The sequence below is a fragment of the Enoplosus armatus genome, chromosome 23 (assembly GCF_043641665.1).
Source record: "Enoplosus armatus isolate fEnoArm2 chromosome 23, fEnoArm2.hap1, whole genome shotgun sequence".
Lineage (NCBI taxonomy): Eukaryota > Metazoa > Chordata > Actinopteri > Centrarchiformes > Enoplosidae > Enoplosus > Enoplosus armatus.
Window position 1 is genome coordinate 5895494 of NC_092202.1, and position 15541 is coordinate 5911034.

General features: G+C 42.7%; 3 protein-coding genes across 3 annotated transcripts; 1 reads left to right on the forward strand and 2 right to left on the reverse strand.

Annotated features, from left to right (window-relative positions):
• Nucleotides 1–42: 42 nt before the first annotated feature.
• Nucleotides 43–2446, reverse strand: LOC139306266 (uncharacterized). Its single transcript, XM_070930214.1, has 8 exons — nt 2432–2446; nt 2275–2346; nt 2119–2190; nt 1808–2013; nt 1147–1210; nt 865–1030; nt 394–591; nt 43–167 (listed from the first exon to the last, which is right to left on the reverse strand). Exons 1-8 carry the CDS (start codon nt 2444–2446, stop codon nt 43–45), a joined length of 918 nt encoding a protein of 305 aa, XP_070786315.1.
• Nucleotides 2447–3807: 1361 nt separating this feature from the next.
• Nucleotides 3808–9925, reverse strand: man2b2 (mannosidase, alpha, class 2B, member 2). Its single transcript, XM_070929834.1, has 19 exons — nt 9791–9925; nt 9487–9633; nt 9145–9250; nt 8866–9038; nt 8628–8743; nt 8268–8445; nt 7917–8115; nt 7641–7831; nt 7257–7428; nt 7027–7163; nt 6650–6927; nt 6088–6279; nt 5730–5973; nt 5507–5617; nt 5238–5430; nt 4994–5140; nt 4765–4877; nt 4545–4662; nt 3808–4440 (listed from the first exon to the last, which is right to left on the reverse strand). Exons 1-19 carry the CDS (start codon nt 9923–9925, stop codon nt 4337–4339), a joined length of 3054 nt encoding a protein of 1017 aa, XP_070785935.1. The 3' UTR covers nt 3808–4336.
• Nucleotides 9926–10093: 168 nt separating this feature from the next.
• Nucleotides 10094–12159, forward strand: smim20 (small integral membrane protein 20). The gene is made up of 3 exons (XM_070930048.1): nt 10094–10264; nt 11041–11097; nt 11600–12159. Exons 1-3 carry the CDS (start codon nt 10156–10158, stop codon nt 11641–11643), a joined length of 210 nt encoding a protein of 69 aa, XP_070786149.1. The 5' UTR covers nt 10094–10155; the 3' UTR covers nt 11644–12159.
• The last annotated feature ends 3382 nt before the right edge of the window (nt 12160–15541 follow it).

Below are 15541 nucleotides of genomic sequence, written 5' to 3' on the forward strand. Positions count from 1 at the left end.
AAGTTTCTCATCTTGATGTGGATCATATACGAACAATCAAAGTCACTCCTCCCCAGAAGAGTCCTGCGCTGTGGGACCGCCGGCCAGCCCGGAGCTCTCTCTGTGTTGCTGCAACTCCAGCAGGGACCGGACGTGAAGACGCCGCAGAGGCTTCACCTCCTCTACCACTGGAAGGAGAGGACACCATCAAAAACATTCACTGATGCTTTAAAAACTCAAATGCAGCTAAAGAGCAGAGTGGTAGAAAAGCTGTGCGCCTGATCCCTTTGTAATGTAGCTAAACAGCATCACCTGCTGGCTTCAATGATAATAATAGTGTATTAAAAGTCTTTCTCTATGACTCCTCTGTGGGACAAAATCTGACACTCCCTGCTGCACTCCGAGATTTCCTACCTTTGTCGTAGTGCAACTCGTCCCGGTTCCCGTAAACCACATACGTCTCCAGGAAGTTGAGGAGAGCGCCTGTGACGAGGAAGCGGTCAGGGAGGGGAAGACCTTTGATGTAACGCATGTCCATGGCGAAGGGGTTGGAGGGAGAGGGGACAGTGCACAGGCACACCAGTTCACTGACGACGTCCCACACGCGAATACCTATAACACAGAAACACAAGGAGACATCAAGACAGAAAAACATACTTTTGAACTTTTGTATGAGTCAAACAGTGTATAGTCATTTTTATAACTAAAGCACCTAGAGCTTTTTCCACAAGCCTAATCCACACCACACAGTAGTCTCTCAGAAGGTTTAAACTCAAGCAGAGACATCTGCGTCTGATTTAGCTCATGGAAAATGGTGTAATTATTGAATCAGTGCAGTGAAACAATAACTTTCTCCTGTTTGGATTCCTCACATTGTTTCCATACCTCGTGTCTGCCAGTCTGCAATGGATTTGAGTTTCATGGGCGTGTCCTTGACCATTGAATCGGTGCCGCCGATGTTGACCAGGCGCTCGTGATTGGAGCGTATCCAGGCGTAGGGCCGCCCGTACTTGACGTAGCCGGCCAGTAAAAACAGAGTGCAGTTCACCTCCTGTTGAGGGACAAAGCGGAGGCTGTGAGACCGAGTTTAGAGGTGGAACAGGACCGGGCTTTCTGACAAATATGTCTCACTGTCAGACTGTCACTGTTTTTTTTGGAAAAACTTACAGGCACTGCTATCTCTCGTTCACTGGGAGAGGCTGGGAGAAGGTGCTCCTCACTGCTGGGGTCCCTGAGGACACAGAAAAGTGTCTCAAGTCTGCATGCAAGACATTATTATGGCATGGGTTTGATGGCCCTGGAGAGCTGTCACAAGTCTGTTAGAGGGTTACATACATACATACATACAAAGCCTAAATAATAGTCTTTACTTATGGAGAGCGTATCTGTGTGTCCCATAGAAATACATGTAAAGAATGGACATTAAAAAACTACACTGCAACATTTAGAAAATCCTCACATTTCAGTGGAACCATTCTGCTTGTCAAGCAAGCTGGGAAACGTTAGCTAATTCTAGGCTTTTTCTATTCATATTTCAGTTTAATATGCTTCTTATTATTTACTTTCTCTGTTTCTCTGATCAATAAAAATCTTATTTTCACTCTACAGTCAGTGTAAAACAAAGTGCCACAGATCACTATTTTGTTTTGTTTTGTACAGCACTAACAGGAAGTGGTGCACCAATGGATGTCAACACGCTACTTCATAAAACTGTTGCAGATGAAAAACATCCCAAATGTGAAAATGTCACAAACATGAAGAGCTTCCCTTGAAACTAAACACAGTATATACATGTTGCTATTTGCACACACAAAGTGGCATCAGTCACCTGGCGGGCTGTGGCTGCTGCGTCTTAGTGTGTGTGTGCTGTGAAGGGGGGTCTCGTGGGCCCGGAGGCTCCCCAGGCAGGGGAGAGCTGCTCCGGCTGTCCAGGCTGGGGGAACTGCTGCTGGGGGAGACATCACTGCTGTTACAGCTGCTGCTGGAGGAGTAGGAAGAGGCTCTGGACACCACAAAACCTGGGGAGCGCCAACCCTGCAGGACAGGACAGGTAGGGGGGAACAAGGTCATTACAGGAGTCCCTGATGAGGATGATAAATGCATGAGGAAACATGTAGATCAGTCAAACCAGAAACCAACCAGATCCTCATTAACGACCGTCAGCAGCAACTCCTCTTTCCCTCTTAGCCAAGGCTGGAAGTATTTAAAGCCCTGAAACAGAAACAGGATTATTTGCAGGAAACAGAACATGTTAACTGTGTGTTAAATATGTAACCTACATGTGCATTCACTGACCTGTAATGATCCAAGCAGAGCCAGGTCACTGAGGAAGTGCTGCAGCTTCCTCCTCTGCTCCCTCTCTCTTTTCTGTTCACACACAGTCAGAGAGGGAAAGTATCCACGTAACACACAAGATACAATCAGTCGTCCTGAGCTAAAATTCCTCCAGCACCTCAGGGAGCCCCATCCCTCCCAGTCTTGTATCCTAGCAACACATGCAACGCCTCCTCGCTGCATCCCCGCATCTCTACAACAATAAAGACCTCACTCGTTATATTAAAACATGCAAAATAGCGATACGACAGAGGCCGAGTACAAAATGTGACATTCACGTGCAACAAAACGCATGAGGCCGACTCGCTTCAAACACAATCTTTCGATCCAACCATCCTGATTGAACATCCCGCAGCTGATCAGGGAGCACATCATGAAGGAAACGACTTACGCTGCTCATCTTGGACCGAAATGCAGACAACGTCGTGTCCTTCACAGGCGATCATGACTGAAGCCTCACATCGTGCTGTCTGGTTTACATTTCTGGTTGGCTGCTGCGGTGATAACACCGACAGACCGGGGTTTTTCTTTTTTTTTGTTGTTGTTCTGCTCGGGTGTTGCCTTTTCGATAGTCACTGTTGCAGCGTGAAGCTGGTTTGAGGATGGGAGTGTGGATGCCCCTAGCGGCCATGTTGAAAAGCTGCAATGTGACAGAAAACATGATACAGTTTTGTTTGTTTGTTGAGGCAATGCAGCAAAAAATACCACTGACCGCACAACTGACATGTTAAAGTATTGCCATGAGAATGATAAATGTATGGTTTAGCTTTAGTCTTTATTTTTAGCCTCAGGCTCACCAGTCAAACTGTAGGTTACCTGGGCCTCTACTTATTCAAAACAATAGTTTGACATTTTGGGATTTACTCTCTGAGAGTGAGATGTGCAGAGCGATATCTCTGTCTGTCCGTTAAGAATGAGCTTATTAGCTTACCTTAGCATGTGTTAGCATTGGGGACCTAACTCCCTGTAAAACCACAACCTCTTGTTTTTACATTAAGCAAATGAGATGTAACATGTTCACGAGTGAGCTTTAGAAGTGCTGGTGGTTTTAAAACCATTTGGACAAAGACAAGCTCCCCCTGCTTCCTATTTGTATGCTAAGCTAAGCCAGGGCTGTGACAAGACAGTTTCCATAGGGACTTAAAATATTCCCATGAAAATTTTGAGAAAGTGGATTGTGGCCCTGATTCTGGGAAGACAGGCTGCATTTTAAATGATTTATTTAAATGCTGTGACTACCTCAAATTCAATTCCATTCACCTACAAAACCTGGACAAAAATATGGATGGATTGATACCACCAGAGGCTATTGAGAAATTTAGCATTTTAGGAGTAGGCTTATCTGAGTGAACTGACCCTTTAAATAGATCAGGAGGACAAAGGCTGCAGTGTATACTAACAAAACCCAGATTACCCGCATGTGACGCAAGCAAATAAACTATGATGTTAGTAAAAGCTTTTTCCACCTTTCTGTGTACTAATAAATGAAATAAATTGCTTTAAAATGCTTTTATTTCTCTTTGTCTGTGACTTTTTGTTTGTGGATGTCAGTCAGCCCGCCTTAGCCTGCCTGCAAATGCACCATCTCCTCTGTAATAACCGGCTACATGTCATACACAAAACAGATTTTAATTTACGTTTTAAGACATTGACGCAAATGCGCTAAAGGCATCCATGGTAGCAGAGAGTTTTGAGCAGCTTTTGAATGGGCCACCGTGTTTGGGTTCCTCATCCATAATTTAATACAAATCCCCAACATGAGACAAGCTTTACTGCAGTGTTGGTTGGCCTGTGTTGGTGAAGTTGAACAAACAAGACACAAATAAATCAATATTCATTGAGAGTCAACAGGGACTCAAAGTGGTAATTCTCACACAAACACGTCAATGCTTCTCAACAAATGAACATAATGTGCAAAAAGAGCATTAATTAACAGTGAAATCAAAGGATCAAATCTTTAAAAGCATTGTCATATAATGTCTAAAGACTGGCTATCTTCACAGAAGACAAAGGGCAGTTCAGGCTAAACGTTCCTGGAGGCAAAGTGAATGTAAAAGGTCCTGATCTCTTTGGGGGAGATGGTCACAGTGAAAGCTTCACCTCCACAACTCCAACACCTTCCGTTGTCTGAGATAAAGAAAACACAAACAACAAGGTGTGTAAAAGAGATGAGGAAACTAGTATTAAATAAAATGTACATATTAATGCAAGTCTATTTAAATGTCTCTCACTTGTTCCTAAGTTATCTGCAGTCTTCCACTTCCATCTCTGCAGACTGCTGATATCCCAGGTTCCTGTGAGAGAACGCTCCTCCAGCACTTTTACTTCCCCTATGCCCTGCAGAACATCCTGTTCATTGAAAAAGAAAAATATGAATTCTATTTTAAGGCTTTCCTCTTACAATACTATGATTTTAATGTGTAGAAATTAAAGTTGTATTCTTATTAACACCTTCAAGTTTATGGTGACTGGCTTTGAAAGCTCGGGATCTTCTCCCTCCTCGAAGAGATGCATGATTCTCAACAGGACCCGATCGTAGTCTGGCTCCGAGTGTAAATCCTTACCTAGATGTATATCATACACAAAGAATACACATTTCAGAATTTATTGCCCAGGATAAACAAAAGTCTATCAGTTGCCTGAGAAAACGTCACAATATAACCACTAAAAAAGAGTGGACCCGAGTGTATGTGGCTGAGGTGAACATCGTGATTAGAGCTGTAGTTCCATCCGGGGACACTGAGGCTGAGCAGGTGGAGGTTTGGCGGCAAGACCACCGGACGCATAGGAGAACCTCTTCTGGGTTCCTTCTCCTGCCAGGGCCTCTCTAAAAAGGAACGAGAGAGTCGGGGGTTTGGTCAGCCAACACAAAATATGTAGTAGTGAGGGCGTCAAAATGAGACAGTAGTGCTGAAAGCACTCACGAGGTTGGTCTATGGGCATGACGACAGGTGTGTGCTGCAGCTCTATTGCCTCCCTCTGGTAAAGCCTGGAGGTGTCACCGATGGAGCCCAGCATCATCCACAGGGTGGGCCTTACGACCGAGCTGTCGTTGAGGGTCAGGTTGTAGCCGAGGTTCCAGGCTAAGTTGTTCCAAAGACGACGATGGAGCATGACCTGAAAAGAAACACACAGGATATTAACATGTTTTTAGAGGGGGTTTTATCTTCATAGTTTTGTTTTTTGTTTTCACCTCTAGTTGTCCGTCGGCTTGGCTGGACACGCCGTGGGCTCTGTCGCTGACGAACACCAGTCTGCTGACGTCATCCTCAATGTAGGCCGCCCGGACCATGGGGAAGTAGTTCTGCAAAGTGCACATCAAATATAATAATAATACCAGTACTCTTCTCTGGAATAGGCTTGTGAAAATCACTTGCAGTCTAAAGATTAAAAGTTCGGTTTATCGAAAATCTCACTCTTGCTAAAGTGTTATTGGTGAACTTCCTGTACGTCCTCTCCATCATCTGATAGCCATTGTCATCTGTGTACAGGGTCCTGTTGTTCTTCAAGGAAGAGCTGGTTCTGAGGACGACCTCTGTGTTGAGATGGAGGGGGCCCAGCGAATAGGTCTGCTCCAGCCTACGACACCGCGGCCTACTCCCAAAGCATTCTGGGATACGGCTGGTGATGGAGTAGGCGTAGTCTTTATCGCTTTCCTCTCTAGAAGATGGATGTCACAATTAGGGTTGACAAGAGAAGAACAGAATAACAAAACGGACTCTAATAAAACCTCAAAAGATGCAAGAAGCAAAACAACTGGTTCATTTCACTCGCCTGTAGAAGTGCTGCCTGATCTCAGTCACAATCTTCCCGGGGACAATCTCCATTTCCACGGCCTTGTAGGCTCGCACGGCTGAACCGTTGGCGCTGAAGATGTAATTATCAGAGATGGGCCCTGCTTTTACATCTCCGTTTGCGTGGTACTCCCAGAAATCCTGGGTCATCCTTACTCTCCTTTTCTCTTGACTGATGACAGAGAGGTCAAAGGTCAGAAAGTTACATTAGCATTAGAGCATTTTTATGAGCCACAAGAGGGACAAGAGCAAGAGATAGAACTGTAACAAAAAAAAATTTCACGAGTGATTCATCTGCTGATTGTTTTCTTGATTAATCGGTTAATTGTTTGGTATTTAAAATGTCAGAAAATAGTGAACAATGTCCTTCACAATTTCCAAAAGCCCAGATTGAAGAATTCAAATTGCTTGTTTTGCAAATATTAGAATATAATATAATAAGATATGTTTATAATTTAATGATCTAATCTTTACCAATATAGTATAGTATAAGCATATCTGCAAGGGGTGTGACATGAGTCGTAAGAGGCTTAAAATCTTACAGATAGGTGATGCTGTGCAGTAGATTGGTGTCCTGGTCAAACATGAGCTTGTAACATTCATTCAGAACGGGCAGGAGCCTCCTCCCCGTGTTCGTCCAGTCCGGGATGTTGCGTCTCTCAAACAGAACCCCTTTAGCTTCATAAGTCCAGCCACACTTGGACCTCCCAGAGCATTGCTTCTCAGATAACTTAATCAGGTACTTCCTGTGCTGAAGGCCTCCGAGTTCCACCATGATGAAAAGGTCATAGGTCACATTGGACTGTGCTGACCTCTGGATCTGTAACAGACAGTGGAAGATATTATTGAGACGATGTAACCTTAGAATGAAGACTTATCACATTTGTTTTTCTTTAAAGGCTACACATTTAAACACTACCTGTGCAGGGACAGGCTGTCCGTCATCATCAAAGACAGCTGCAGTGGGGAAGGTTACAGTGACGTTGATGATAGTGGTGATGTTCCATGCTAATGGGTTGTAAACGATGACATGTTGCTCCAAAGCCTGATGAATACCTGGCATGAGCAAATTTATTTAAAGCTAGTGTTTAGCATTTAGCTTAAATCATAAATGATTCTGAAAGCTAATTTTTCAAGTTGATCTTTCACCTTTTCTGTGGTAGCGCCTGCTGAGAATGCTGGGGATGTCGAGGTTGTGGGGCAGCAGGAAGAGTGCAGCCAGAAGCTCCTCTGCTCCCATCATGGCCTGCATGAGATGCTGCAGGTACATGTCTGCCACCTTGGGAGACTCTGTGCCAGTGATGCCGTCATGGTGCTGGACCTAAAAACACCAGTTCATGATTTGTGTTAACCTGAAACCAATCTGAAAGAATCATATATCTATATGACAAGCGTATATATGTCTATAATGGACAATGTGTAGTGAATGGCAGGTATTAAACTGGCTTAAGAATCACAAACACATACTTTTCTAATCATGTATTTGACATGCTTTATTTTCTGTTAAAGCGCTGAAATGTTTTTACAAATGACCTCTGAGACAGCCCAGCGAAGTGCCCTCAGTTTGTCCAGGGCCCAGTCTTTAGCCACAGGTCCGTCAGGGAAGCTGATCCGGTACCGGGTAAAAAGAGTCTCCGCTGCATGCAGCTGGGAACTGGCCCGTCGTGCCACTCCTTTCAGAACATTTCTGGAGGCGTAAAACCCCGTCCATGCCTGGTACGGCTCTAGGAAATAAAATACATCAGCCACAGGAGATGAAATCAGCAAGAAAAGTGTGTTTATTTTATGTTTTAAGATACAGATTCTCACCAGTGGAATATGGTAGAAAATCTTCACTCCCACGGAGCTCCCAGACAAGATCTGATTGGTAGATGGCCTGGAAGTATTCACTAAGAGTGGCATACTGGACTGTCACCCCAAACTCATTGCTGTTCTGGTTGATGTACTTCATCAGAGGATCCATGTTGCTGAACTGGACAGATGAGTTGTAGAACTGTTTGTCACAGCCCTGAAACACGAAGATAGTGCAGGGGATGTTAGTTACATGTTCATCTACTAATTAGGTGCACAAAGGACCAAGGGTATGTTGAAGAAAAACTATTCCAATGAAAACTGATGCTTTACGTTGAATAAAAGGATCACAAGTTTCTATTTACTCACCCATGGCCAGAGCACATGGTTCGTCCTAAACCATGCAGCCCTCTGCTTGATGTTCTCCACCATAGTCTTGGCGTAGGCATGCACTGTTTCTTTGCTGACAGGCAGGCTCATGTTGGGGTAGACTCCATTTTTAGGGGGGTCGGGGAACAAGGCAACTCCATTCCAATAGAAACCAGAGCTGAGACGTTAGAACATTTCCTTTTAATGAAAAATCTGCAGTTTGTCAATTCAATAATGCTAATTTTATAAATATGGATACAGAATTATGGTAAAAGTAATGCTGATTCAGAAATACAGAATATTTTGTATACAGAAATAGGGAGCATTACATGATAAATAAAGAGTCTTAACATGGACTACCTGTTGGAGAATGGCAGGTATGATGGGGTGCAATAGCTAAATTGGTCCATAGTGTGAGTGAAGATCTGCTGCTTCTCTTTTAGAGAGGGAGAACCTCTCCATACAAACTGTAGTTTCTGTACCAAAAAAATACATAAACAACATGCGGTTGTTTCGTACCATTTTAAGGTTGTGAATTTTGAAATAGTACCGCCTTCACTGATGGCAGTAGTATTTGGACTGAGGCATCAACTAATACCTTGTTATTCTGCATAGTGTCTTTGAGGTCATAGTCAATGCGGGAGATGAGGTGGGCGTTGAACCCAGCCAGGGCAAAGAGGACCGGTGTGGTGGCAGAGGCTCCAAATGGATCCACGTGCCAGGAAAACTGAGGACGCACCCCGAACGTCTCATAGAGAAAACCGTGTCCCTCTGAAGCAGCACACAGAGACACACAGAGTGAGACAAAACAAAGGTTACTACATATCTCTTCTCTCTCAAACTGACGTTTACAGGGACAGGAAATGTGTTGGACTACCTGTCATTTGTAATATCTCATCATCTAGATCTGTTACAGCTTCGTCGTGCATCACTTGGCCCCCAATGATGAACTCAAGTCGACCCTCCTTTACAAGCTGTCGTACCTAGAGAGCCAAACAAGCCATAGCATGGTCATTACTTCTTGTGAAGATCAGTCAACTTGTCATGGGAAGAACTACTCAGCCTTTAAAATCAGGGAGAAAAATCAGGATATCTGCCTCTGCTGCATTCATTTTGACCACTCTTAAAGTATCCCTTTAGGAGAATTTGGGTGATTTATCAAGACTATCTTGCATTATTTCATGTCAGTACTGTATATTGACCTATCATATGTCCTTACTTGTCTCTTATGGGAGTCTGTGGCCACAGTATCCCACCAAAGTCGGAAAAACTCTTGCTCCACAGCGATGAACCTGCGGTCTCCAGCCTTTGACAGCTCCTCAGTCACAGTGGTGTACACATTGGCTGCATAGGCGTGCATACTCTCCTATGGAAAATACACACTCATATACATTCTGTTAAATAAAAAAACATTCATCCATATTATATGGATAACAGTGGTTTGGTGAAAGCAAACAGCATGGTGTACACTATATGCTTGTCAGGTGTAACCCCTTGTTAAGAATATGGTGACAGAAACCTACCTGAATAGTGTAAACCCAGCCAACATCCATGTGACTGTGAGGGATGACAAATGTTTGAATTGGCTTGTTTTCGCCTGTCACTCCATACGAGTAACAGCAACAAAGAAAAAACACAAAAACGGCTAAAAATCTCATCTTTTAAGCCCGTGATAGAAGAGAAGCCTTTAATAACTTCACCCAGACTTCCTTATTATTGTTGTCCTGCAGCATGTGACTCTGACGACTACGGAAGCCCAGAGAAACCAAACTAGCTTGACACCTCTTTTCTTAACGCGTTGGTTTTGTTGACCTTTACACCGGAAACAATTATTGTAAACCCTGTGTACATTTGGAGGTGAGATTGTCACTTCTGATGTAACATTAAAATGTCAAAAAATAAGAAAATAGCATTGGTATTTGGAGGCTTTGTAACCGCTGTTGCCGCGGCGTTTTACCCCATATTTTTCTACCCACTCATGCATAACACTGAGTACAGTAAGTAGCTAATAGCTTTCCTAAAAACTCAATCAGACAGTTTTCAATGTCTAGTTTAATGTCATTCCGTAAATTGCTGCGTATAAAGATTTAAGGATTGTGCTAATTCTCTCCAGTTACAGCTAAGCCAGGTGTTGCTTTACTTGGCGAAAAATAAACTAAAGCTATAGCTAGTAGTTTTATCCAGCTTGCTAGCTTTCTAGCTAGCTAAGAGGATGTTTAGAGTTCGTACAAGTTTAAGTTAGCTAACCTCTGTTTTATGGCACTTTCACACTCTTAATTTCACTTAATGAAATGGGGGTTTATTTTCCAAAACCATTTAACGAAAGCTCTTCAGAGCAGCGAAGGGGGAAAAAACAGACGTGAACATGAAGTTACATGAACTGTTTAGCCTGCTAAATGTGGCCAACGTTAAACGTGTTGTCCACCTAGACTTGCAAGCAAGCAATAGGAGTTTCTAACAGGACACCCAGAGGTTTTACTTTGTACGTTTCCAATACCATACACATGTAGGTAAGACAAAGATAGAGTGATGCCAGGACAATTATTAGCTAAATAGTTGTGGTTTCAATATATGTCTTGTACAGTCCTTGTTGTCTGGCCAGCATAGATGGAAAGCTGTAGTCAGGACATACAGGAGATTGTGGATAAAAGTCTTCCAGTGTTACTGACAAGAGAGAACTATAAAGCTGCAATGTGAAAATCTTGGTCATTGACATTGATTTTGACCACCAAAGTCTTCTTATGAGTATAATGTACTGTTCTCTCTTTGCTAGGAGAAGTCCAAAAGATGAACCGGGCAGGAGTCAACCAAGCAGATGTTCAGCCCGTGGGTAAGAGCACGCACAATTTTCAATTTTTGCAATCAGTCGGAATGTATATGTATTGCATGTATTGGACTTTCTTTGATGGGATATTAATGTAATTTACAAGGATTGCTAATGCATGTGTATATCCAACACAGAAGGACTGGCTCAATGCATTTCTGCTTCCTTTTTTTGTCTCGCAAAGCACCTGCTGACATCTTGTTTGTTTGACTTAAGGAGCACCAGATGTATGGGGTTTACAATATCAGGACTATTTTGATATACAATAGTTTTACTTAATTTGAACTTGTAGGCACCATCTGTACTGTCCTATATGGTGAGCCACACTCAGCTAGTACTTTCAGTATGGTAAATTGATTAATTTAATTGCACATACTATGAATCAGGTGTGGTAAGAGCAGTGACCACTCTGTTATGTGTAATTCATGCCTTAACAGTGGTGTAATGTTGCAGTTACAAATATGCTGACACTGTTTGTTTTGTTTTATTTAATTGTTTTTGTCTAAAGGTGTGAAGGTATGGTCTGATCCATTCAAGCCTGCAGGGAAATGATGACCAGTGACAGCTTCATTAAATCCAGACACTGCTGCTGATGAAGACTCTGAGCAGAGAACGATGTTTTGATGAGTGCTTGGTGTGCGTGTGAATGAATTCTTTGCAGAATGTGTTTTATTTTGGTTGTTAAGTGATTCCTTAAATCCTGTGAATAAAGTTTAAAGCTCTTATAACTAAACATGCTTCTTTAAATGACGTGTTAATATAATTTTTGCTTTAATGGGTAAAGTATTGTGATGAGAGACAAAAAAAAAATCTGTACAAAGTGTGATGGACTTGAGACAAGTAGCATGAGCTTTTCTTTCAGTGTTATCATTTCCAAAAGTATTAGATGATGCGCTGTGAGTTCTCCACAAGGGGGCGCTCCATGCCTATCTTTTGATACAAAAGGCTGACTGGACTGTGAAATGTTTTGTTGTGCATGTAAGATATTTTGGAAAAACTTTTTTATTTCCAAAAGCCTTGCTCTGGTATGCAGCCTGTAGGAAATTATAATAAAATACAGTGGTTTGTTTACCCGTCCTATTCACAAGAATCTCTGTTGACATTTTATTTTGATTTAGTTGGTATGAGAGTCATAAAAACGGTTCAGCAGATGAGGGACAATGTCCAGTAATGTGCGGTGTCATCTTCCAAAATGGAAATAGAAGAGACAGAGTTATTTGAGGACACATCACTCTGTATTATCATTTCCCTGTCACAGACACAGGGTTTAATTGTTGCTCGGCTGTTTAAATGGCATGTGACTAGCTATGTTTTGCCCATAGGCTGAAAGGATGGGGCAGCGCTCCATGGTCGTCTTGTTCAAATCCTACTCGATGTGATCCAGACTCCCTTTACGAGTCCGTGGGTGCTGTAAAAGCAGGGAATTCCAAAACTACAATTTTTTTTCCCCGTGTACTTTTGTGGTTTCCTGACATTGACCAGCATCCCCTTTCAGAGTTTGGTCCATCAAAGTCCTTTTGGAGGAAAGATAGATTAAGAAAGAACTAAAGCATGTGTTTATGGTCCTTCAGAGATGGTGCATTTTTAAGGTGGCCCTTAAATCTTTCACAGTCCTCGATGTAGCCTGTACTTTCGGACTTTTAGGACCGTTTCGCGAGGCCGGCTGCCAGCAAAACTGACTGCATGGGCCAGCAATGGCCACTCTCCTTCTCAACCCCCCAATCAACAAGCCCCATTGTTTATGAGAGGTTGTTATTGTTGGGCTGCATTCAGAAACAAGAGAAAACTCAAGAGCCCGGCTGTGCAGAGGCATCCAAAGTAAAGAGAGCAAGGGGTGAGGGGGTGGTTGAGGGAAAAAACGAAAAGCAGAAATTCCTCTCATTCCCCGCTGGTGTTTTCCAGATTCCTCAAGCGACTGCTTCTCGGCTGTGAGTGAAGTAAGCAACCAGAGGGGAAATTGAAGAGAACGGCGAGAGGAAGAGAACCACATTCTTGAGGGGACGCGTCACCTACACACAGAATAGAAAGACACTCAATCTCTGTTACTTCGCCTGGCAAAGTATGTAACAGGTTGTGCAGCGTGGCCGTCAGCTTCTTAGTCTTGCCTTGCCATGAATCAGTGTTTGAATCACTGTGACACTGACATTTCATTTCAAACAGGCCAGGCTTTTACGGATCTGTGTTGTCCAGTCCTCTTTATGTGGCTGTTGTCCCATTGAGCTGAATATGTAGATAGACACCCATGACTATAAAACATTCAATAGGGTCACAGCGCACTATAAACCAACATGAACTCAACAATGTCGCCTCCGCTGCACTTTTACTATCCTCCTATTAACCCATCACACAAATCTCTCCCAGCTATTGAGGCGGTTTTCGGAAAGTGGTGGCACATCGTCTCTCTGAGCAGTTTGTTAGGCGTGTGTTCGAGAGTGACAGATAATTGGCCAAGGTTTCTAACTAATTGCCATGAGAACAAGGGTTGACAGACAGGTCACGGGGTTGTAGAAACAGCAGAGAGCATTCGGGGAAGGGGTGGGATGTAAAATACGAGAAGAGCAAACGCCTCACACTATGTCAAGTGTGGTAAACAGAAACAGAAAATAACAAGAACAAAAACAAGAACTCTGGAGAGCTCTAAGGAGCTTCTTGATGACACACTCTGAAATTAAAGACAGAGCTGTGGCATTCATTTCTACTTGAAGAAGTGTTACACTTCAGGAGAATTTCTTGTTCTGTTTTATGTTTATTTGCTAGTACAGAAATAATTGATGAGCTGCATGCTCGTTCATAACTCATTCATGACTGATGCAGTCGTTTTATTTTTTATTTTCATAGATCAACGTTTCCTTACACATTGCCTCTTCAAGATAAATGCCAGTAATCTCCTAATTGACATATATAGTGTACAGCATGGGTGATTCAAAGCAATGAAAGTCAACATAAACATGAAATACAGTCTATAGGGAGGTCATTTGTAGCTAAAAAAAGGACTCCAACATCAATACATCAAATACAAAATAGAAATACATCCAGATGTTTACAATCAGTTAATGTAACACAACTGCAAAAGAATACAGATGTGAATAGCAAAGGTTGAATCTAGATATATGCTATTTGTTGGTGAAATAACAGGAGTGTAAAAAAGAAATGTTCCAGAAATGAAGACCAGAGCTGAAACAGTTAGTCCACAGACAGAGAGACAGACCAAACAATGAATCCCTTAATAAATAATCATTAGTTGCAACCCTAATTAAGACAAAGACAAAGTGCCTTTTTGCAATTTGGCATTGCACTCCTATAACATTGTTGGTCTCAGTTTGTTTTTTAAAAGGATCAAAATCGATGCACCAGAGATATCTTTATTCCGCACATTCTTCTTCCTTGTTTAAACCTGGTGCCTACATTACCCACAATGCCACTTGACTTGATTCTCTCTACTGTACAGATTCAGGTGTGTAATACTAGTAGCGACTGATGTAGCTGCAAGCCTCAAAACCTAATGCAGGACAAAATTGATGCACTTCATTTTTCCAACTTCTTTGGAAAACAGATGTAGGGGTACAGGATATACACGATGCCACTTTCTGTGTCCGAGTGATGCGTACAGTACATTGTGAGCATTTCACTGAAGCAATGACTACATTTCACCAAACAAGAATATCACAGATTATCAATAAAGAAATCAAATTCAGCGCACACAAGTGCAAACACACACACACACACACACACAAAACAAGCAAGAGTCTACATTTCACATCTCAAATACACTGCTCAGCCTTGTAAAACAATGTACCGGAGTGCTGTCCACATTCTTGGGTCAGCAGGCGCACGGCTGTGGAAACAGATAGTATAAGTCTGAAGCAATGTCCAGGAAAAAAGGCACTGGCCAGGCTCGCAGCAGGCAGGCGAGGCAAACTGCCCCAGTGACAGTGTGGTCTGGAGCGAGCTAGAGTTACATTTAGTGCCTGTGTGTGTGTGTGTGTGTGTGTGTCATTCAGGAAAGAAAGCGAAGAAGTTCAGCTAGGAGGAACCCAGTATCCCCTGGAGACTAAACTGTGGTTGTGGAACTTACTGGAACTCCAAACATCGTGTGTGTGCTTTTGTATTATGTTCATATTTGCCCGAAGCAGGACCACAAATAGATAATTATGGTTTGTTTTAGGTTGCATCTATGTTGCCCAGTCGTGAAGGCATTGCAGTTCATTGCTGCGGTGTGTCAGTTCTTAGTTGAAGCCGTGTGCATAGAGAGCCAAAGGTAAAAGGCAGATGATGCAATTTAGACTCTTACCGGAACTTATAAACAGTGTAAAGCTATTTGGCCACCCAGCGACTGACGTGTGAAAACATGTTGTGTGGTTTTTGTCTCTTTAAAGTCCGTTTTTAGCCGGGCTCATTATAAACATTCATTTAGCAATTAAGAGTTAACATTCGTAACATAGTAATTATC

Excerpts from the sequence above, each read along its gene's own strand:
- man2b2 (XM_070929834.1), bottom strand. The coding sequence starts at position 9,925 with ATGAGATTTTTAGCCGTTTTTGTGTTTTTTCTTTGTTGCTGTTACTCG. Across the intron at positions 9,251-9,486 it reads CAGACTCCCATAAGAGACAA|GTACGACAGCTTGTAAAGGA; the intron begins GTAAGGACATAT and ends TTGGCTCTCTAG. Across the intron at positions 6,280-6,649 it reads CTGCACAGCATCACCTATCT|TCAAGAGAAAAGGAGAGTAA; the intron begins GTAAGATTTTAA and ends CTCTGTCATCAG.
- LOC139306266 (XM_070930214.1), bottom strand. Across the intron at positions 2,191-2,274 it reads CTCTGCTTGGATCATTACAG|GGCTTTAAATACTTCCAGCC; the intron begins GTCAGTGAATGC and ends TTTCTGTTTCAG. Across the intron at positions 1,031-1,146 it reads AACGAGAGATAGCAGTGCCT|GAGGTGAACTGCACTCTGTT; the intron begins GTAAGTTTTTCC and ends GTCCCTCAACAG.
- smim20 (XM_070930048.1), top strand. The coding sequence starts at position 10,156 with ATGTCAAAAAATAAGAAAATAGCATTGGTATTTGGAGGCTTTGTAACC. Across the intron at positions 10,265-11,040 it reads CATGCATAACACTGAGTACA|GAGAAGTCCAAAAGATGAAC; the intron begins GTAAGTAGCTAA and ends TCTCTTTGCTAG. Across the intron at positions 11,098-11,599 it reads AGCAGATGTTCAGCCCGTGG|GTGTGAAGGTATGGTCTGAT; the intron begins GTAAGAGCACGC and ends TTTTGTCTAAAG.